This window comes from Emys orbicularis, chromosome 9, assembly GCF_028017835.1.
Source record: "Emys orbicularis isolate rEmyOrb1 chromosome 9, rEmyOrb1.hap1, whole genome shotgun sequence".
NCBI classification, from domain to species: domain Eukaryota; kingdom Metazoa; phylum Chordata; order Testudines; family Emydidae; genus Emys; species Emys orbicularis.
This window is the reverse complement of record NC_088691.1, coordinates 107,613,077-107,635,583: the sequence shown is the minus strand read 5'-3', so window position 1 is coordinate 107,635,583 and position 22,507 is coordinate 107,613,077. Positions and strand designations below refer to the sequence as shown.

At 37.8% G+C, this 22,507-nt stretch overlaps 1 protein-coding gene across 3 annotated transcripts in view; it reads right to left on the bottom strand.

The window, feature by feature from the left end:
- DLG1 (discs large MAGUK scaffold protein 1) overlaps positions 1–22,507 on the bottom strand; it is a 390,639-nt gene that overhangs the window by 43,651 nt on the left and 324,481 nt on the right. For 2 of the 3 annotated variants that reach the window (XM_065410859.1, XM_065410860.1), the window contains exons 17-18: positions 15,894–15,963; positions 7,022–7,121 (exon numbers count right to left, since the gene is read on the bottom strand). In XM_065410859.1, the coding sequence (XP_065266931.1) occupies positions 7,022–7,121; positions 15,894–15,963 (170 nt within the window). Of the gene's footprint in view, positions 1–6,208; positions 6,243–7,021; positions 7,122–15,893; positions 15,964–22,507 lie in introns of all 3 variants that reach the window. The other variant, XM_065410861.1, reaches the window with a different exon arrangement.

Below are 22,507 nucleotides of genomic sequence, written 5' to 3'. Positions count from 1 at the left end.
CAGAAACCATGTTGACTATTGCTCAACAGTTTATGTTTTTCTATGGGTACGTCTACACTTACCTCTGGGTCCGACGGCAGGCAATCGATGTTCTGGGATCGATTCCGGAAGTGCTCGCCGTCGACGCCGGTACTCCAGCTCAGCGAGAGGAGTACGCGGCATCGACGGGGGAGCCTGCCTGCCGCGTCTGGACCCGCGGTAAGTTCGGACTAAGGTACTTCGAATTCAGCTACGTTATTAACGTAGCTGAATTTGCGTACCTTAGTCCGAAGTGGGGGGGTAGTGTGGACCAGGCCCAAGTGTCTGACAATTTTATTCTTAACTATTGTTGCGACTAATTTGCCCGGTACCGACGTTAGACTTACCGGTCTGTAATTGCCGGGATCACCTCTAGAGCCCTTTTAAAATATTGGCGTTACATTAGCTAACTTCTAGCCATTGGGTACAGAAGCCAATTTAAAGGACAGGTTACAAACCTTAGTTAATAGTTCCGCAACTTCACATTTGAGTTCTTTCAGAACTCTTGGGTGAATGCCATCTGGTCCTGGTGACTTGTTAATGTTAAGTTTATCAATTAATTCCAAAACCTCCTCTAGTGACACTTCAATCTGTGACAGTTCCTCAGATTTGTCACCTACAAAAGCCGGCTCAGGTTTGGGAATCTCCCTAACATCCTCAGCCGTGAAGACTGAAGCAAAGAATCCATTTAGTTTCTCCGCAATGACTTTATCGTCTTTAAGCGCTCCTTTTGTATCTTGATCATCAAGGGGCCCCACTGGTTGTTTAGCAGGCTTCCTGCTTCTGATGTACTTAAAACACATTTTATTACCACCTTTGGAGTTTTTGGCTAACCGTTCTTCAAACTCCTCTTTGGCTTTTCTTATTACATTCTTGCACTTAATTTGGCAGTGTTTATGCTCCCTTCTATTTGCCTCACTAGGATTTGACTTCCACTTTTTAAAGGAAGTCTTTTTATATCTCACCGCTTCTTTTATATGGTTGTTAAGCCACGGTGGCTCTTTTTTAGTTCTTTTACTGTGTTTCTTAATTTGGGGTATACATTGAAGTTGGGCCTCTATTATGGTGTCTTTAAAAAGCGCCCATGCAGCTTGCAGGGATTTCACTTTAGTCACTGTACTTTTTAACTTCTGTTTAACTAACCCCCTCATTTTTGCATTGTTCCCCCTTTTGAAATTAAATGCCACAGTATTGGCCTGTTGAGATGTTCTTCCCACCACAGGGATGTTGAATGCTATTGTATTATGGTTACTATTTCCAAGCGGTCCTGTTATAGTTACCTCTTGGACCAGCTCCTGCGCTCCAGTCAGGACTAAATTGAGAGTTGCCTCTCCCCTTGTGGGTTCCCGTACCAGCTGCTCCATGAAGCAGTCATTTAAAGTATCGAGAAATTTTATCTCTGCATTTCGTTCTGAAGTGAAATGTTCCCAGTCAATATGGGGATAATTGAAATCCCCCACTATTATTGAGTTCTTAATTTTGATAGCCTCTCTAATTTCCCTTAGCATTTCATCATCACTATCACTGTCCTGGTCAGTGGTCAGGTGGTCTATAATAGATCCCTAATGTTATATTCTTATTAGAGCATGAAATTTCTATCCATAGAGATTCTATGGAACATGTGGATTCACTTAAGATTTTTACTTCATTTGATTCTACATTTTCTTTCACATATAGTGCCACTCCCCCCCCGCACGACCTGTTCTGTCCTTCCGATATATTATGTACCCCGGAATGATTGTGTCCCATTGATTGCTCTCAGTCCACCAGGTTTCTGTGATGCCTATTATATCAATATCCTCCTTTATCACAAGGCACTCTAGTTCACCCATCTTATTATTTAGACTTCTAGCATTTGAGTACAAGCACTTTAAAAACTTGTCACTGTTTATTTGTCTGTCCTTTTCTGATGTATCAGATTCTTTTTTATGTGAATGTTTATCATCTGATCTGGCCCATACTTTATCCTCTTCCATCCTCTGCTCCTGACTAGAACCTGGAGATTCTCTATCATTAGACTCTCCCCTAAGAGAAGTCTCTGTCCGATCCACATGCTCCTCTGCAGCAGTCGGCTTTCCCCCATCTCCTAGTTTAAAAACTGCTCTACAACCTTTTTAATGTTTAGTGCCAGCCGTCTGGTTCCACTTTGGTTTAGGTGGAGCCCATCTCTCCTGTATAGGCTCCCCCCATCCCAAAAGTTTCCCCAGTTCCTAATGAATGTAAACCCCTCCTCTCTACACCATCATCTCATCCACGCATTGAGACTCTGAAGCTCTGCCTGCCTACCTGGCCCTGCACGTGGAACTGGGAGCATTTCTGAGAATGCCACCATAGAGGTCCTGGATTTCAGTCTCTTCCCTAACAGCCTAAATTTGGCCTCCAGGATTAGGGTTAGGGCATGAGTTGTAAAGGTGCAGGACTGCAGGGCTTAATATCAGCCATGAGAAGAGGAGGAGATCCAACTAGCAAAGACTGCAGCAAAATCATCAATATCATTGTGAAAAGTATGTACATGTACTATGCAAGGAGTTATGTATATGTATTAGAAAATTATGTTCTTAAGCATGTAAATTAAAAGCAGTTCACCAAAAGATGACAATTAGACAGATTCCTCCAGACAGGAGATAAGGAACACATATCTCTCTGTTGGGATATAAATTAAGCATTTTAAGCTAACACAATGGATGCCCATTTACAAATGAAGTCAAACATTTATGAAGAGATATGAATTCAACAGGGGTTTAGCTTCTTTATGAGTAAAGACAATGAACGTTGGAGGTATTTCTAGAAGGCAAAGAGGGCACTGTGGCATCCTGCACCTACAAACTAAACAGACAGTGTGTTTGTTTTCATAGAAGGAGGGGCTCAGCCAATCTTGGTTGAAAACAATGAACAGGACTTTGGGCGAGAGAAAATTCTTTAGATAGGAGGTTAACCAGTTAGTTAAGTTTTGTCTCTAGGTAGTGATGTTATGATTTTGTTTTATATGTAACCATTTGTTTCCAATATCCTTCTTCATTCTCATGTGCATCACTGGTCTTTGATAATAAACTTATTCTTGTTTTCACTGTAAGTGTATCTAAGTGCTGTGTGTTAAGCAAAGTGCTGGTCTTGAGTTGAATCTTACAACCTGGTGTGTACTGTTCCTTTGAGAATATCAGGCCCAGTGCATGAGTGTTCAGTGGATAAAGGTCTGGACCAGTGGTTCTCAAACTTTTGTACTGGTGACCCCTTTCACAGAGCAAGCTTCTGAGTGCGACCCCCCCTTATAAATTAAAAACACTTGTAAAAATATTTAACACTATTATAAATGCTGGAGCTGAAGCGGGGTTTGGGGTGGAGGCTGACAACTCGCGACCCTGAGGGGTCATGAACCCCAGTTTGAGAACCCCTGGTCTGGACACAGGGAATGTTCCACGTATTCAGGGGTTGGTGTGTGCATCTTGCTACCTGTACAGAGAGAATGAGGACTATGGAGGCCTGGAAGGTAGTGCTTCTGCTGCCAGAAGCTCTTCATTTCAGGAAGCAGTTCCACAGCAAGCACACACAAGACCCTTGTGTTATGTGAAGGGGTAAGTAACACTTCGTTATTCACTTTTCCACACCATTCATGATTTTATAGACCTCTATCATACCCCCCTCCACCGTAGTCATCTCCGAAACTGAACAGTTCCAGTTTTTCTAATCTCTCCTCAGATGGAAGCAGTTTCATACTCCTAAACATTTTTGTAAAAAGCAACAGAGGGTCCTGTGGCACCTTTAAGACTAACAGTCTTTAAGTCTGTTAGTCTTAAAGGTGCCACAGGACCCTCTGTTGCTTTTTACAGATTCAGACTAACACGGCTACTCCTCTGATACTAAAGATTTTTGTTACTGTTCTCTGTATTTTTTTCCAATTCTAATATATCTTTTTGGAGATGGGGCAAACAGAACTGCAAACACTATTCAAAGAATGGGCGTACCATGGATTTATATAGTGGCATTATTATATTTTCTTATTCTTTTTATCTATCCCTTTCCTAATGGTTCCTAACATTCTGGTAGCTTTTTTGACTGCTGCTGCACACAGAACTATCCACAATGACTAGATCATCTCTTTTTTGAGTGATAACAGTTATTTTAGACCCTATCATTTTGTATGTATAATTGGGATTATGTTTTCCAATGTGCATTACTTTGCATTTATCAACATTGAATTTCATCTGCCATTCTGTTGACCAGTCACCCACAGTCAGCTTTGGACTTAACTATCTTCAGTAATAGTATCATCTGCAAACTTTACCACCTCACTGTTTATCTCCTTTTTCAGATCATTTATGAATAAGCCTAAGATTTAGTCACGGGTATTTTTGGTAAAAGTCATGGACAGGTCCCGGGCAATAAATAAAAATTCACGGCCCATGACCTGTCCATGACTCTAACCAAAAATACCTGACTAAATCTCTACTTCTGGGGTCCTGCTGGTCTGGGGGCCCCCTGCTCCAGAGCAGGGAGTTGACTGACCACCGGCTGCTGCTCCTGGGGACCACTCTCCGTCCGGCCCCCCCATGCTGCTGCTCCAGCCGCCCTGGGACCGCTTCTACTTGGGCGGTCCCCAGGGCACCCCCAGAACTGCTGCTTGGGAGTTCCCCGGAGCCAGCCATACCAGCTGCTGTTCTGACAGTCCCTGGAGCTAGCTGCCTGGGGCCACCCGAGCAGCGGCCGGTGTGGCTGCCCCGGGGACCGCTGCTAAGATGCTCCCCGGGGCTGCTGCTTGGGCCATCCCTGGGACCAGCCACACCCTCCGTTGCTCGGGTGGCCCTGAAGTGAGCCGCACTAGCCACTGCGGAAGTCATGGAGGTCGCAGAAAGTCACGGAATCCATGACCTCCATGAAAGAATCACAGCCTTATTCATGAATATGTTGAACAACACTGGTGCAAGTACAAATCCTTGGGGGACTTTGCTATTTACCTCTCTCCACTGTGAAAACTGACCATTTATTCCTATCTTTTAACCAGTTAATGATCCAAGAGAGGACCTTCCCTCTTATCCCATGACTGCTTACTTTGCTTAAGAGCCTTTGGTGAGGGACCTTGTTAAAAGCTTTCTGAAAGTCCAAGTACACTATATCCACTGTATCATCCTTGTCCACATTTGTTGACCCCCTCAAAGAATTCTAATAGGTTGGTAGAATAGAAAGTTAGTACTCACCGGAATGTTTTGTCTGTGGCCTCAGAGCCTTACCAGTCCAGAAGTATGAGATAAGTTGTGTGTCTTGATCACCAATATTTTAAAACTAAGCTAGTAAATTTTAACTTTACCCGCAAATTTCATCCTTTGCTGGATTATCATGCTAGTGGTGCCTGAACACCCAGACAATTATACATAGATAGGTCTACTAAAGTAATTGGTAGTTTTTAAAAACTTGCTATAATTTAAATTACAAAACTAAATTATTCAAAACATGGCCATTACTAATCCAGCATTACTTATCTAGCATCCCCAATGCTATTATTCTTCATGTAATAAAACAGACATGGCTTTGTAGGAACTGAAAGTGATACTTATTCAAGACATGTGCCTAATAATAATCCCCTTACTGTATGATCAGTATTCTTATGTGAGTACCACATAAAAGCCAAAATAGATCAGATAGAACCTCCTCCCCATCTTATCTTTGTCAGAATGCATTTTCCATCACATAAGAGAAAATGAAGCTATTTTTACTGCTGCTAATTTTAAAATATGTAAAGGCATTTTAGTAGTAGCGGCCATTAAAAATACAATATTCTACAATAATAATTAAAAGAACTGAAGGGAATAAGCATTATTGCAGTGGTGTGGATCATAACTGTAGAATACTGTATTTTTAAAAAAAATTAATGCTAAAGCCAATATAAAAATGACGTACTAGAAAAGTTACATTAACTAGTTCAGAGAGAGCAGTCATCGTCTGTGACATAGAGTATATTTGGGTAAACTTCTAAACCAAAAATAAAATGTGGTTGTTACCTAAATTAAATGAAGTAGCAAGATCTTAAAAGATAAAACCAAAGAATGTTACAAATTAAGAAAATTCTATAAAACACTTTGAAATAATTAACCTCCTTATGTCAGCAGAGCAATACCACCAGTCTCAAAATGGATCTATAAAAATTAAGTTTACAGATGGAGGTTAAATATAACTTGGGAGCATTTTGATCACTTACTCAGGCCTTTTGATCCCATGTCGTCAGGGATCTCCTGTAGAGTAGTCCCCAGAGTGCAAGCAATAAAAAGATAATCACAAAAAAAAAAAAAATAACTGTCAGTAATGTATAAAACTGGCGCTACGATAAGAGACAGTTTCAAGAACATTACAGGGAGACATAGATCTACAGAAATTTTTTTCACAGTCAGCTCCTAGGATTTAAAATGGCTAGCAGCTGAAGTGTTATCAGTGATGAAAAAGGCAGAGAGAGTTTATAGTAGGTGAAGATCTGAACAATCAACTTTATTTTTATTGTAAAAATAAGATTTCTGTTTCAAAAATACTTTTTTGCAATGAAGGCAATAAAGAATTAAAAAGAAACATCCTTAAAATTAGGACAGTATTACAATTAAAGATTAAAATAGAACAAATTTCAAAGAACCAGTCTAAAGTGACTGGTTATAGTTCATTTATAATCCGAGTAACAGTTTTACAGCAGTGCACTCTCTATGAAGTTATTCATAAGGTACAATTAACAGAGTAACAGAACTTAGTTATCACCTCCAGTTACGCACATAATTGTCATCCCACAGTCCCATCCAGTTCACGATGAACAAGGCTGCTCTTGGATTCCAAGAACAGTTAGGATGTACTGTAACAGCACATGAATCAATTTATTGATTTAAAAGGCTGTTTTGTCATTCGCATTGTTTGAGTTCCATTAACCTGTTGCAGCTCTTGAAACTGTCTCCAAGGTAACACCCTACTGGAAGCTAGCAGGCCCTTTGGTGTGTGTGTGTGTTTTTCTCTCCATTGGATTCCACGTACTTACGGTCAATATCACTGGTTTCTTGCTCACTCTGGTCCTTGTTCTTGTAGAAGGGAAATTTTCGGGAAAAGAGGTTCTTTTTACGCTTGTCATTGAATGACTGCTGAAGAAGAGAAGGAGGGGCAAAACAAAGGATGTCTAATGTCTGTGTGTACAAAGGCCCAGCCCCAGCAGCTTTGTGGAAGCTGACTCCTATAACCACATGATGCAGTTTATATTTTAATTTAACATCCTCACCCCACCTCATCAGAAATAGAGTGGGCTTTTGGTTATGCTCAAACCCTCCATATTTTGCATGTTAACTACTGAAAGAATTGGAAAGCTGGTATCCATGGTTTATCATCTGTAGCCTTATGCTTCATAATTCAGATCCTTTGTGAAGAGAAAAAAGTGAGAGCCAGTAGGCTACTAAAGCCATCAAAAGTAAAACCCATTTGATAAATAGAACGGAGGAAGTCACAGATATTAGCTAGTACGGGGTAACCAGGTATTCACAGCATTATCTGCTTGTAAAGGCACAACTATATATTTGAATGACAGCCAATGTATATGAAAGCAAAATAATTAAATGCTGATACTACTTCCAGGAAAAAGAGTGATGAAAATAACAATTTTACAAAAACAATAGTTTTGTCCGCTTAAAACATTCATCATCATTTAAAAAAAAAATCTCTGCGTTTTCCTTAAATCTTCTGCATCAGCAATTCCTCACAAATTCATGGCAAGAAATGAACATTGCAGTGGGGAAGTCCACATCCCAGTGCCAAGATCCATTCTTAACACATACTTGTTTCATTTGTTCAGATTGTTAATTTTTCTTCAGCATTGTGGGGATGGGGCATAGAGGTGGAACTGACATTTTAGAAATCAGACACTGCAAAGCTCAGGATGGTATTCAGCAAGAATTAGGAATTCTGGTATTGATGTTGCTGAAGGATTTGTACAGCTCAGATGCTTTATCCTGATTTAGTGAGGATTTTTTTTTACTCACAATTTTTTTTCCATTTGAGCTCAAGCTATTATTACAATCCTAGGCTACTTTACAAATAAGATGAATATACATCTTTATGTACATTGTATGTGGAAGATGGCAACATAGATTTAACTAAAATTGGTGATGTCTACTGCTGAAAATATGATGGAAGCCTCCCATCCTTACAGCGTAGTTCTATTCTGGAAAGTGACTATATTAAAATGGAACCTTCTTACTGTGCACAACTGCTCCCTGTATCATTAAGTGACTTGTTTAATAAGCAGTCAGTCAGTGTACTTCATCTGGCCTGCAGAACTTCTGTTACTGGTGATGATGTGAAAGGAGTGGCTGAGTTTGCAGAGTTTATTTCTAAATTAAAAACATGTGATATGGAAACTGTGCCAGAAGCATGGAGCAACACAATGCCATTTCTACAGAGCCATTTTTCAAAGTAAATTCTTCAAAAGAAAGTACTGGTTTTCAGTTCATGCTATAAGGATTCTATTAATAGTTATTCTAGAATCTACAGCATAACTGCAATATGTTTTGTCCATCATATTTTATCCAGTTTGATCATACCCTCCCTTAATCACAATATGATCCAGATGAAGGTAAGCCTTATTGGAAGAAACATGTACAAAGTGCTTTTTTCTTCCCTACCATTACACCATGTGCAAGGAGATATAGCAGCAATTAGGGGGTCAGGCAGCGCTGTGCTTCTTTGACTTGCTGTGCTCTTTTTTCAGGGCTAGTGCACAACCAGCACAATGATAAGCTTGGCATTTATTCAGTGAATGCCTGCAGTGTATCATGTAGTTTGCTCTCTACTACAATGTTCACAGCCTTTCCGGCCATCTGCTTTAACACAGACTTGTTTAGCAATGTCAGATGCTGGAGGATGAACTGATGTCACCACTGCCGCTGTTAAAATAATGTATTTTGTTATTTAAATATTACCAAGTGCAAAAAAGGCATATGGTACCAGTGGAGCACAATAAGGCCTGTCAGAGAAGGGAGAGTTCTGGAAAAAACAGCACTAAAAATATTAAGTAGGAAGTTCATAAAAGCCCTTAATTGGTTGGCATCAGTGACTAGGAAAACTAGTATTCAGCTGTGAGAAGTATCATCCTGACATATGGGCACGAGAACTGGCACCTAACCAATCATATGTTTGCATGAACTACAGGTGGTATGGGCAGGATTCTGGGCTATGATCCTCTTGAGCTTCAGTATCTAAGCTGATGGCAGCAAGTCATTGCTACTTAAGCACAGAGGTCCATCAATCATTCTTAAAATTGAAATTAACCCTAGCTCTCACAACCACGTACACAAAGCATGTAACATGGATTTCCACAAACGGAGGTCTCACATAACAAATACAACTGCAGCACGAGGGAAAGGCCACCATGGAGCATAAGTCAGACAAAATGTCTCAACTTCAAAAGAAGAACATTATGGAAAGCTCTGACAAAATTTTGGTGCAAGTCACATAAGGCAGAAAGATTTAGCTATTTTTGACAATTAGAACAACGCAGTGGTGCTTTTAATGCACTTCTGGCAGAATACTCATTTTTGTTTAGCTACCTTTTAAAAATATTTGATAAAACTAATCTTTGATTTGACTTCCTCTACAGTAAATTTTATTGACTTAAAACCATTTAACAATAATTTCATATACTGCATGTATAATGGTCAGAGTCAGTTTCATTGCAAAATAAATAGTAATAATGTACTGATTTTAAATAAAACATTAGCCAAAAGATGATTAAAAAAAAAAAGATATGATTATAAAGGCTAGAGAGAATTGCTTATTAGTCGTAGGCACATTAATTTTATAAATATTTCATAAACCCATTGCAAATTATGGATAGATTACACAAGAAAGAATTTGTTAAACACAGAAGAAGCACAAGCAAAATGAGATAAATGTGTATATTAAAAGAATAGACAAGAAACATGATAATCATGCAAGCTCCAGTTTCTCAGTTTTCCTTAGAATAAATGGAATTGGCATTTTAATGTTTTCTCTCATTAATATTATATTTAGAGCTGCAATATTTACTTTATCATTACATAGAATCCTTTAAATAAGAATTCTTGATACATGTCAAAGTAGTATAATATAATACATATGTGAAATACTGCAAGTAGATATCTTTCATACAGTTACATTGGGGGAAAATACCCAATGACAATTACAGTGAAGTACTAAGTGTATTTTAAAGAGAAACTGAAATATTAAAATTTTCAGCTGAAGCAAAAGACTATGAACAGTTTAAGATTAATGAGTGCTTGGAACAGGAAACGTTATTATAGAGAAAGAAATGCAGTTCTCTATCAATGGCAAGCGTAGTTTGTTTTTCCACTCAGTATTTCATGCATATTTTTGGTGCTGTGTTAGTACACAGTGACTGTGTACAATCTTTGTTACAGTCAACATACAAGACTATGATTTAAATACATAGTTAATTCAGTTAACTGTTTACAATTTTATGGTAGACAAGTTACAAAAACATGCGATTATCTTCTCAAGGAATATGCTGTATGGTAATGTTTTGCAAAATTATTCTAATTCAATTAAAAACAATCACTATAAATATTTAAATGTCTAAAAATGTTCCTTTTGCAACTATCACAGGTTGAGGATGTCAGTTACAAGTAATGTGAAAAACTTGAAAATTAACGTATAACTTTACTTTTTTTTACACTGATAATCTCCTCAATGGTAAAATGTTAAATGCTATAAAATTAAAGAGTAAATTAAAAATATATAAAAATTACTGCACCCTCAGTTGGCATGGCATAATATTCCAATATGTAATTTTGCATGTGCAAACTGAAAAAATATAAATAATGATCAGAGTAAGTCTCAAGGCAGTATTAAATTTGGCCGTCAGAAAGTCACTAAAGGTATTTGTTTCCATCTAAAACAGAGTATGTGCAAAAATGCAAATACACATTTAAGTGCATTTTACTATTAATACAACTAATTAAAACTTTCAATATGTAACATGGGCATAGCATGCATTATCTAGTAAGCAGGTACCCAAACAGGCACTGTTTAAACTGCTCTGTTGAAAGCACTGATTAAACAAAATTCTTTTGAGGTTGCTCAGTTGAAGATATACCTAACAGTACACCAAGCTATCTTACAAATACCAATGAAAGGCACATTGCATCTGCTGACAGGAACCATGTAGTAAAAGAAAGCAGAAGTTGGTCCAATAAAGATAAGTCCTATTTTATCACAACTATATATTCATATTCTTATTACCTTGTCCCTTCAATTTGATTCTGTGAATTTATACAAATCATATAAAGCAAATGATAATATCTAACTTACTAAGTAAACACAATTAAAAAGAAATCTTTGGGATCTATAGCAGTAGCCTACTCTGGATATTACTGCATTAGCGCTCTCCACTTTTAAAATGATTATAATAAATAACTAGTGTATTTATTTCCAAAGAATTATAAAGCATATTTTGGCTAAAATGTCAACACATTAGTAATTTAGGTAAGTCCTTAAACTAAACAAGTATTTTAGCTATGCTTATTAGCATATCAGTTGTTGTAGAAGATCTAGAAACATCTGTTACAATCCCTATTTTAAGGGGTTTGATTTGACTAAAACTGGAGTATTTAGGAAAGATATGGACAAATTGGAGAAAGTCCAGAGAAGAGCAACAAAAATGATTAAAGGTCTAGAAAACATGATCTATGAGGGAAGACTGAAAAAGTAGGGTTTGTTTAGTCTCAAGAAGAGGAGACTGGGAGGGGACATAACAGCAGTTTTCAAGTACATAAAAGGTTGTTACAAGAAGGAGGGAGAAAAATTGTTCTCCTTAACCACTAAGAATAGGACAAGAAGCAATGGGCTTAAATTGCAGCAAGGGCGGTTTAGGTTGGACGTTAGGGAAAACTTTCTGTCAGGGTAGTTAAGCATTGGAATAAATTACCTAGGGAGGTTGTGGAATCTCCATCATTGGAGGTTTTTAAAAGCAGGTTAGACAAACACCTGTCAGGGATGGTCTAGATAATACTTAGTCCTGCCATGAGTGCAGAGGACTGGACTACATGACCTCTTGTAGTTCCTTCCAGTTTTACGATTCTATGATTCACTCAGGGCTCAAAATGATCTAAATCATTGCAGAATATAATTATATTCTAAAATTTGAAAAATGGTGAGGCTATCTTAAAAATAGTAGTAACAGATTTTTCCTGAGACTATTTTGGATGGTCAAACAATGCATTACAATTCTGTTTTCTGAGCATTTGTAATAATTTGGTGAAACATTAGTTTCCTAAATATTACCTCAGGGTGAATTTTTACCATTTTTTCCTCTAAAACAGTTTTTGACATGCATAAACTGCCCTTCAGTTTCTGATGAACCAATAACAAATGAATCAATAAATGTTAACCTAGAGTTTTTGTTAACTGACAATGAGAATCTTTCTCACATAGTCCTTAAGTGACTCAATATGTAGGTTTATTATCCTCAGACAGATCTACTGACAAAAACTCTTTAGACTTCTTCATTATTAAAAAAATACTGTATAGGGTAGTCACTGTTTAAAATGAAGGAGCAAAGTCACTCTCTCCTCCAAAAAAGACCATTAAGGCTCTGGTCCCATTAAAGACCCATAGCTTTCAAATACTACATGATTTTTTTTTTTTTGGCATTAATCTATCACCATATAGGACCATTTCTATTTATGGCTCTCTCTGAATATTATATTAACAACAACATTCACTCCTAACCTAGTTTTTCAGACACATTTGGGAACACTGGCAAAACTGAATCAGACTTGTTTATAAAATTACTAGAGCTGTCGATTAATCATAGTTAACTCACACGATTAAATCGCTATTAACTGCAGTTTTAATTGCACTATTAAATAATAAAATACCAATTGAAACTTATTAACTATTGTGGATGTTTTTCTACATTTTCATATATATTGTATTCTGTGTTATAACTGAAATAAAAGTGTATATTATTTTTGCTTACAATTATAAACAAAATAAATAAATTAATGGAGATATCCCATCTCCTAGAACTGGAAGGGACCTTGAAAGATCATCGAGTCCAGCCCCCTGCCTTCACTAGCAGGACCAAGTACTGATTTTGCCCCAGATCCCTAAGTGGCCCCTCAAGGATTGAACTCACAACCCTGGGTTTAGCAGGCCAATGCTCAAACCACTGAGCTATCCCTCCCCCCCCGAAATAGTATTTTTCAATTCACTTCATACAAGTACTGTAGCGCAATCTTTTTGTCATGAAAGTACAACTTACAAATGTAGATTTTTTTTGTTACATGAGTGCACTCAAAAACAAAACAACGTAAAACTTCAGAGCCTACAAGTCCACTCAGTCCTACTTCTTGTTCAGCCAATCAGTAAGACAAACAAGTTTGTTTACATTTACAGGTGATAATGCTGCCCTATTCTTATTTACGACACACAAAAGTGAGAACAGGCATTTGGCATGGCACTTTTGCAGCCGGAATTGCAAGGTATTTACATGCCAGATATGCTAACCATTCGTATGCCTCTTCATGCTACAGCCACCATTCCAGAGGACATGCTTCCTCGCTGATGACGCTCATTAAAAAAATAAGCGTTAATTAAATTTCTGACTGAACTCCTTGGGGAAGAATTGTATGTCCCCTGCTCTGTTTTACCCACATTCTGCCATATATTTCCTTTAAAACAGTCTTGGATAATGACCCAGCACATATTGTTCATTTTAAGAACACTTTCACTCCATATTTGACAAAACGCAAAGAAGGTACCAATGCACTCGACCCAAGGTTTAAGAATCTGAAGTGCCATCCAAAATCTGAGAGGGACGAGGTGTGGAGAATGCTTTCAGAAGTCTTAAAAGAACAACACTCGGAATCGGAAACTACAGAATCCGAACCACCGAAAAAGAAAGTCAACCTTCTGCTGGTGGCATCTGACTCAGATAACAAAAATGAATATGCGTCAGTCCGCACTGCTTTGGATTGTTATCGAGCAGAAGCCATCATCAGCATGGACGCATGTCTTCTGCAATGGTGGTTGAAGCATGAAGGGACATGTGAATCTTTAGTGCATCTGGCACTCTTATTAAGTTTGCAGATGATACCAAACTGGGAGGGATTGCAACTGCTTTGGAGGACAGGGTCATAATTCAAAATTATCTGGACAAATTGGAGAAATGGTCTGAGGTAAACAGGATGAAGTTTAACAAAGACAAATGCAAAGTGCTCCACTTAGGAAGGAACAATCAGTTTCACACATACAGAATGGGAAGAAACTGTCTAGGAAGGAGTACCGCAGAAAGGGATCTAGGGGTTATAGTGGACCACAAGCTAAATATGAGTCAACAGTGTGATGCTGTTGCAAAAAAAGCAAATATGATTCTGGGATGTATTAACATGTGTGTTGTGAGCAAGACACGAGAAGTCATTCTTCCGCTCTACTCTGCGCTGGTTAGGCCTCAACTGGAGTATTGTGTCCAGTTCTGGGCACCGCATTTCAAGAACGATGTGGAGAAATTGGAGAGGGTCCAGAGAAGAGCAACAAGAATGATTAAAGGTCTTGAGAACATGACCTATGAAGGAAGGCTGAAAGAATTGGGTTTGTTTAGTTTGGAAAAGAGAAGACTGAGAGGGGACATGATAGCAGTTTTCAGGTATCTAAAAGGGTGTCATAAGGAGGAGGGAGAAAACTTGTTCACCTTAGCCTCTAAGGATAGAACAAGAAGCAATGGGCCTAAACTGCAGCAAGGGAGGTTTAGGTTATATAAATAAATTAAATAAAAATAAATTAAATAAATTAATGGAGATATCCTATCTCCTAGAACTGGAAGGGATCTTGAAAGGTCATTGAGTCCAGCCCCCTGCCTTCACTAGCAGGACCAAGTACTGATTTTGCCCAAGATCCCTAAGTGGCCCCCTCAAGGATTGAACTCACAACCCTGGGTTTAGCAGGCCAATGCTCAAACCACTGAGTTATCCCTCCCCCCATTAGGAAAAAGTTCCTAACTGTCAGGGTGGTTAAACACTGGAATAAATTGCCTAGGGAGGTTATGGAATCTCCATCTCTGGAGATATTTAAGAGTAGGTTAGATAAATGTCTATCAGGGATGGTCTAGACAGTATTTGGTCCTGCCATGAGGGCAGGGGACTGGACTCGATGACCTATCGAGGTCCCTTCCAGTCCTAGAATCTATGAATCTATGAATATCTTGCGACACCAGCTACAACAGTGCCACGAGAACGCCTGTTCTCATTTTCAGGTGACATTGTAAACAAGAAGCAGGCAGCATTATTTCCTGCAAATGTAAACAAACTTGTTTGTCTGAACGATTGGCTGAACAAGAAGTAGGACTGAGTGGACTTGCAGGCGCTAAAATTTTACATTGTTTTATTTTTGAATGCAGGTTTTTTTGTACATAATTCTACATTTGTAAGTTCAACTTTCATGATAAAGAGATTGCATTACAGTACTTGTATTAGGTGAATTGAAAAATACTATTTCTTTTGGTTTTTTTACTGTGCAAATACTTGTAATCAAAAATAAATATAAAGTGAGCACTGTACACTTTGTATTCTGTGTTATAATTGAAATCAATATATTTGAAAATGTAGAAAACATCCAAAAATATTTAAATAAATGATTTTCTATTACTAACAGTGCAATTAATCGTGCGATTTATTTTTTAATCGCTTGACAGCCCTAAAAATTACAATTTGTTAAATAATAATTTTTAGAATGAACTGTTTTGTCTGACAGACATTTTAATTTTTAACTGTTATAATTAAATAAGGAAAGTTAAATCCACATACATAAGCCATTCAAGCATGTTACCACCCATATTAATGAAAAAAGTAATTAACATTTCATAAACTCACCCCTTTATCTCCTCTCATTTTGGAATTAAATTTCACTGTCTTTAAGCGGGCTCTTTCTTTCTTCTCAACCCTGTACGAAAAATGCAAAAGGGAAAAATGTTACTCTCTCAACGTGATCCTTATACTGCCAATCCTAATGCTATAAAATACTACAGCTTTCATATTCTAATCATCTGTTGAAGATGTGCTTGCAGCATGATGGGATGAGATGTGCACACATACACATATTCAGTCTGCACAGGGCAATATGAGAAAAATTAATTTTAATTCTCAAACAATATACTGTAGATCAGGGGTCTGCAACCTTAAGTGGTGTGCCGAGTCTTCATTTATTCACTCTAATTTAAGGTTTCGCGTGCCAGTAATACATTTTAACCTTTTTAGTAGGTCTCTTTCTAGAAGTTTATCATATATAACTAAACCGTTGTTGTATGTAAAGTAAATAAGGTTTCAAAATGTTTAGAAGCTTCATTTAAAATTAAATTAAAATGCAGAGCCTCCTGGACTGGTGGCCAGGACCCGGGCAGTGTGAGTGCCACTGAAAATCAGCTCACGTGCCGCCTTCGGCACACGTGCCATAGGTTGCCTACCCCTGCTGTAGATTCTGAATGGCAGGGATCCAATAAGGACAGAGACAAATTAGAATCTTTTGGCTATGAGGCCACAACTTTCTTATTATTCTTTAGTTTAAACAAGGAAACTCCTTAAGGCACTCTGTCCAGGCAACAGAGCTAAATGAAGGAAAGCAACAGCTATGCTGAGCTGTCACTTTCCTTCCTTCACTTTTGATACCCAAATCCAGAGCATCCTGTTATTTCCCAGGACTAACTCAGGCCAATAGCCAGGGTGGATAAAAATCAATGATTTAAAAAAAAAAATCAGATTTTTTTTTTATTTAATTTTTTTTTATAAAATACTTTTGAGGAAAAAACCTATTTAAAGACAGTTTTAATAAAGATACATTATAGCTCAAAGATATCTCATCATGGAATAGGGATTATAAATTCGAATTCTATAGTATGAGACAATATATTCATGTAATGTTTAAGAAAAGTTTTGTAAATGAGTTCCAGTAGTTCATGGATTAGGGACCAATACTTATGGGGTTCCAGGTGCTTCTGTATATATTATTTAGGTTAATCTTTCTATCTACCCAATGGGACTCAGTGCTCAGTCTAGAAGATACCATCAGAGATGCTTAGCTTTGAAGTTCTCAAACTGTGGATTTGGGTCTCCAGAGATAACCTGCTTGTTAACAGCAAAAATGTTTTTAAATAGATAAATAATATATAGAGGTGAGAAATAACAGACCTCAACCCTATTGTCCCTCTGCAAATTTGTGTACACAGAGTCAATCCCTTACCTCTTTCTAAAAGTGCAAAGTTTCAAAAAAGTTCATTGATTAGAAGATTGTTGGGGATGGAATAGATCTGGACAAGGAGAAAAAGTCTGGAGATAAATGTGAGAAGGGAGGGACAGGCAGTAGAAACAAAAGTGAAACTGTTTGAGCAGCATATTCCAGAAGTCTTGAGGTCTTTCTGAGTGTAGTCTTCATTGATTTGAGATCTACCATACCATTCTCTCACTAGAAGGGATATAATAGCAGCAAGCCGTAAGAGAGACCCAGTGTGGGAATATTTTAATGAAGTTCCTCTACCTGTGGGTAAGATAGGCATGCGTGCAAAATGCAAATGGTGCAACAAAGAAATGCAAGGCCTGGTTGCCTGAATGAAACAACATCATGAGAAGTGTTCCTTCTCAGGAGGAGCTGCGTTGAAGATGATGAAAGGAACATGTCTGAATATGCAGGATCTTCAGGTTGGTAAACTTTTTTATTTCATACTTCTTTCTTAAGGACTGCCTGTCTTCCTTCTGGACTATTCTTGAATTCTCATGTTTGAGCAAAAAATATAATTGTGATAAAAAAATAAATAGCTGAAAAAGGCATATCTTCCTTTTACAATTTCACCTTTAAAGTAGTACTGAGTGTCAATGAATGCAATGAGTAATACTAAATGAGCAGTATGGTAATAATAATTAAATAACTGCATTGACTTATTTTGTTTAGGAGAATCCATCCTCAACATACAGGATTCTGAAGATTATCCACCTTCAAGATCACCATCATTTTCTATAGTTTCAGAGTTATCTGCCAATGATAGTATTTCAGTCACACCATGTATGTCACATAGCCACAGTATATCACCTGGATCAAAAAGAAAAAAAAATCTCCATCGTCCAGAAACTACCATAGATAAGTTTGTGATAAGAACAAGCAGATTACAAAAAGAGATAATTGATGAAAAAATTGCCCGGTTTGTTTATGCAACAAACTCTCCTTTCCGTATGATTGAGAACTCACACTTCTTTAACATGGTTCAGTCATTAAGACCAGGATACAGTCCACCCAGGATACAGTACAGATGTCGAAGGAAAATTGCTGGATAAAGTGTATGAAAGAAATTGAGCAGTGTGCAAAAGGTCTAGAGGGTGAAATTGTTAACCTGAGTCTTGATGGGTGGAGCAATGTCTACAATGATCCTGTTGTATGTGCTTGTGTGACAACAGAAGACGGGAATGTCTTCCTTACAGAAACAATTGATACATCAGGAAATGCACACACAGCGGAATACTTACAAGAAGTAGCAGTAAAAGCTATAACAAACTGTGAAAAAAAGTTCAAATGTCTAGTATGCAGCTTGGTCACAGACCATGCTGCAAATGTATCCAAGATGAGAAGAAATTATTTAGAAGAGAGTCCCAAGCTAATAACATACGGTTGCAGTGCTCATTTGATGCACCTCCTAGCCAAACACTTCAGTGTTCCAGAAATAGAGGCTAATGTTGTTGAAATTGCAAAATACTTCCGTAACAACCACTTTGCAGCAGCTGCTCTGAAAAAAGTGGGAGGAACCAAGCTAACTCTGCCACAAGACGTGCGATGGAACTCAGTAGTGGACTGTTTTGAGCACTATATCAAGAACTGGCCTAATTGATGACAGTTTGTGAACAAAATCGTGAAGAAATCGATGGCACTGTCACAGCCAAAGTTCTCAACATTGGGCTTAAGAGAAATGTTGAACACATGCTGAGTGCCCCGAAGCCTGTTTCTGTAGCCTTGAACAAAATGCAGGGAAATAGCTGTTTTATTGCTGATGCTGTTGAAATATGGAAGGAACTGAGTGAGCTCTTAAAAAGAGAAATATGCAATGACAGAGTTAAATTACAAGCATTAAAAAAAACGAATGGGACAAGCACTGTCTCCAGCTCATTTTCTTGCAAATATTCTCAATACTCGGTACCAGGGTCAAACCTTAACTGCTGAAGAAGAGGAGTTGGCTATGACATGGACATCCAACTATCATCCCTCCATAATGCCTACTATAATAAACTTCAGAGCTAAGGGTGAACCATTCAAGAAATATATGTTTGCTGATGATGTTTCAAAGAAAGTCACACCAGTGAACTGGTGGAAGTCACTTAAGCATTTGGATTCAGAGACTGTTGAAGTGATAATATAATTTTAACAGCAGTAGCTTCTTCTGCCGGTGTAGAAAGAATATTTTCTTCCTTTGGACTAATTCATTCCAAATTGAGAAATCGTTTGGGACCTGAAAAAGCAGGAAAGCTTGTTTTACTTTTCCAGATTATGAACAAACAGGAAAATGAAGGTGAAGACGACTGAATTAGCTGCAGAAGCCAATATTTTAAGTTTCTCATGTTGACCTGGCTGACATAGTCGATTTAATTTTTGTTTTTTAAAAAAATATTTCATTTAACTATTTTAGTTAAAAGCAATCTGAACAAAAACAAACCTGATTTAAAAAAAACCATGAATGTTTAACTAAATTCAAAAATGCATGTGCTTGTTTTGTTAAAATATTCTCTGTCTGCTGTTGAAGAAAAAAAATCCAGAATACATAACGCTGTTGTTTAAGTTAAATAAAACAATTTAAATGTCTGTGTGGTGATGTTCTCCTCTTAATACAGCATGGCAAGAAAATCCTCCAAATATTAATGATTAACCTGTTGAATTGGAGATATTTATGAAGTCACTGGGAGGTGAACTATCTGCTTCAATTACCTTTGGTAAATGAAATAACCAAACAATCATTCATTTTGTGATACAGTTGTAAAACTAATCTGAAAAGTTTTCAAAATAAATCACTTTAAAAATGTATAGTGTGTACCTTCTAAAAATGAAACCTACATCTATCTCTGAGTTGTGAAGAATATGTATTAAGGTTATAACAACCAACAAGAATCATGTGCCAGCAATGCCCCTCTGCCATGTACATTGGCCAAACCGGACAGTCTCTATATAAAAGAATAAATGGACGCAAATTGGACATTAGGAATGGTAACATACAAAAGCCAGTAGGAGAACACTTCAATCTCCCTGGACATTCTATAATAGATTTAAAAGTAGTCATACTTGAACAAAAAAACTTCAAAAACAGACTTCAAAGAGAAACTGCAGAACTAAAATTCATTTGCAAATGTAACACCATTAATTTGGGCTTGAATAGTGACTGGGAGTGGCTGGCTCACTACAAAAGCAACTTTCCCTCTCCTGGTATTGACACCTCTTCATCAATTATTGGGAGTAGACTACATCCACCCTGATTGAATTGGCCCTGACAACACTGGTTCTCCACTTGTAAGGTAACTCCCTTCTCTTCATGTGTCAGTTTAATAATGCCTGCATTTGTAATTTTCACTCCATACATCTGAAGAAGTGGGTTTTTTACCGACAAAAGCTTATGCCCAAATAAATCGGTTAGTCTTTAAGGTGCCACTGGATTCCTTGTTTTTTTTTTAACCAACAAGAATGTGCTTTTATGTAGAAATCCATGATTACATCGAGTCTTCCTAACTAGTGATTTAAAGCATGATTTAAATCAATTTGATTTAAATCACATCCACCCTGTCTGTAACTGTTCAAATGATTAGCCAAAGGGATAGTGAGGGTGGGATGGAGCAAGAAGAGGCCTGCTTCTGCCCCATACTGCCTTTTACGGGCCTCCTATGCTGCCTGCTGGCCAATCCCACTCTTTGCCATTGCTTGTCTTCCAACAAGGAAAAGTAGCCAGTGGCTGACAGGTACAGTGATTTCAAATGGGATGTGGCTTAGCCTTCCTGCCCCACAATTTGGGCTGGCCTCTTTTTAATTTCTTTCAGTTGGAAGACCATGTAAGATCACACTTCCATAACCGACTGATACATTTGTTATAAGACTCCAACCTCCAACCTAAGAAGCTGTGAAACAGAATAAAGCCCCAATCTTACAATGGGACCAACATGAATTCAACAGCAGGACTAGGGCCCAAATTTCTAATACAGTAAAAATGCCAGTTCATACATAGAAGTTATATATTTTAATAGGCAGATACCATCATCAAAAATGACAAATGGCTGGATTGTGAAACACCTACACAGCAATATAGGTTTTGCCATATTGGATCAAAACCATGGTTCATCTGTCCACTATCCCGCCTCTAACAGTACCCAGCACCAGAGGGGTGCAAGAAACCTCACTTTAGGCAAATGTGAGATAATCTACAGTCTGTATTAGATCTTCTAATCCCGTTAGTTAAATATTGTCTTAAACCCTGAAGGCTGAGATTTAACACCTCTTCCAAAATCTACATTAGCATTGATAACAACAACTTTGGATATTCTTTTTAGTCATACAAATGTCAAATGTATTTTTCACCTGTATTTTGGTGTGGCAGGCCATTATTTACAGATTATAATAATTCTTTAATTACTAATGTGTGCTACAGGATGTTTTCTTATAGTGTGAATTAAATAAACCAGTTGTTTTAAAACAGAAAACTTGAAAAACAAAGTCACCTGCACTTGAGTCATCAGCCAGCTCTCTAGCACTTGAGCTACAGCAGTAATTGCTAGTCTGTATTTAGTTCAGCCATCAGAGGAGGGAGGGTGTGATACAAAGCTTCCAACTGGGTGCCACAACTGCTTGGGAGACAGCATAGCATACTATAGAGCATGAATCCTGGTTTCTAGCCTTGGCTCTGGGAGAAGATAGTGGGTTAGTGGTCAGAAATCGGATAATCTGAAAAGGAGTTTGGCCTAAGAGAGAAGATTTGAGTCTACCATATTAGATGCCTCTCGTGGAATCCGGGCCATATGGGTGACCATGGGAATTTTGCCACTGATTTCAATATGGACAGGATTTTCACCATTGGGTTCTAATCTTGACTGTGCCTACAGCAACTCTATGTAACCTCTCTCAATGGGGTGACACAATTGCTTTCTAGGGTTGGGGTTAAGGGTCTTGGAAATAATAAGATTGATGAGGTGCATGGGAAAAAAACACTGTCCGAGATTTTGAACTCATGGGGGCCTGTTTCCCAGCTCAATTAACTTTCCTCCAGACATCTCTTTCCCTCTCAATGTGGATACGTTACATCATCACTGCTAAATATACCAGGTGCCGCTTGATTTCTTTTCAGTTATTGAGAAAAAGTTAAAACTCATGTCGCAGATAAATACCTTCAATATAAATTATATTGTATTATTCAGCACACAAGGCGCAACATTTTGAGCATTGCATAGATATCAGAGTGATAGATTTCTTGCAAAGGATA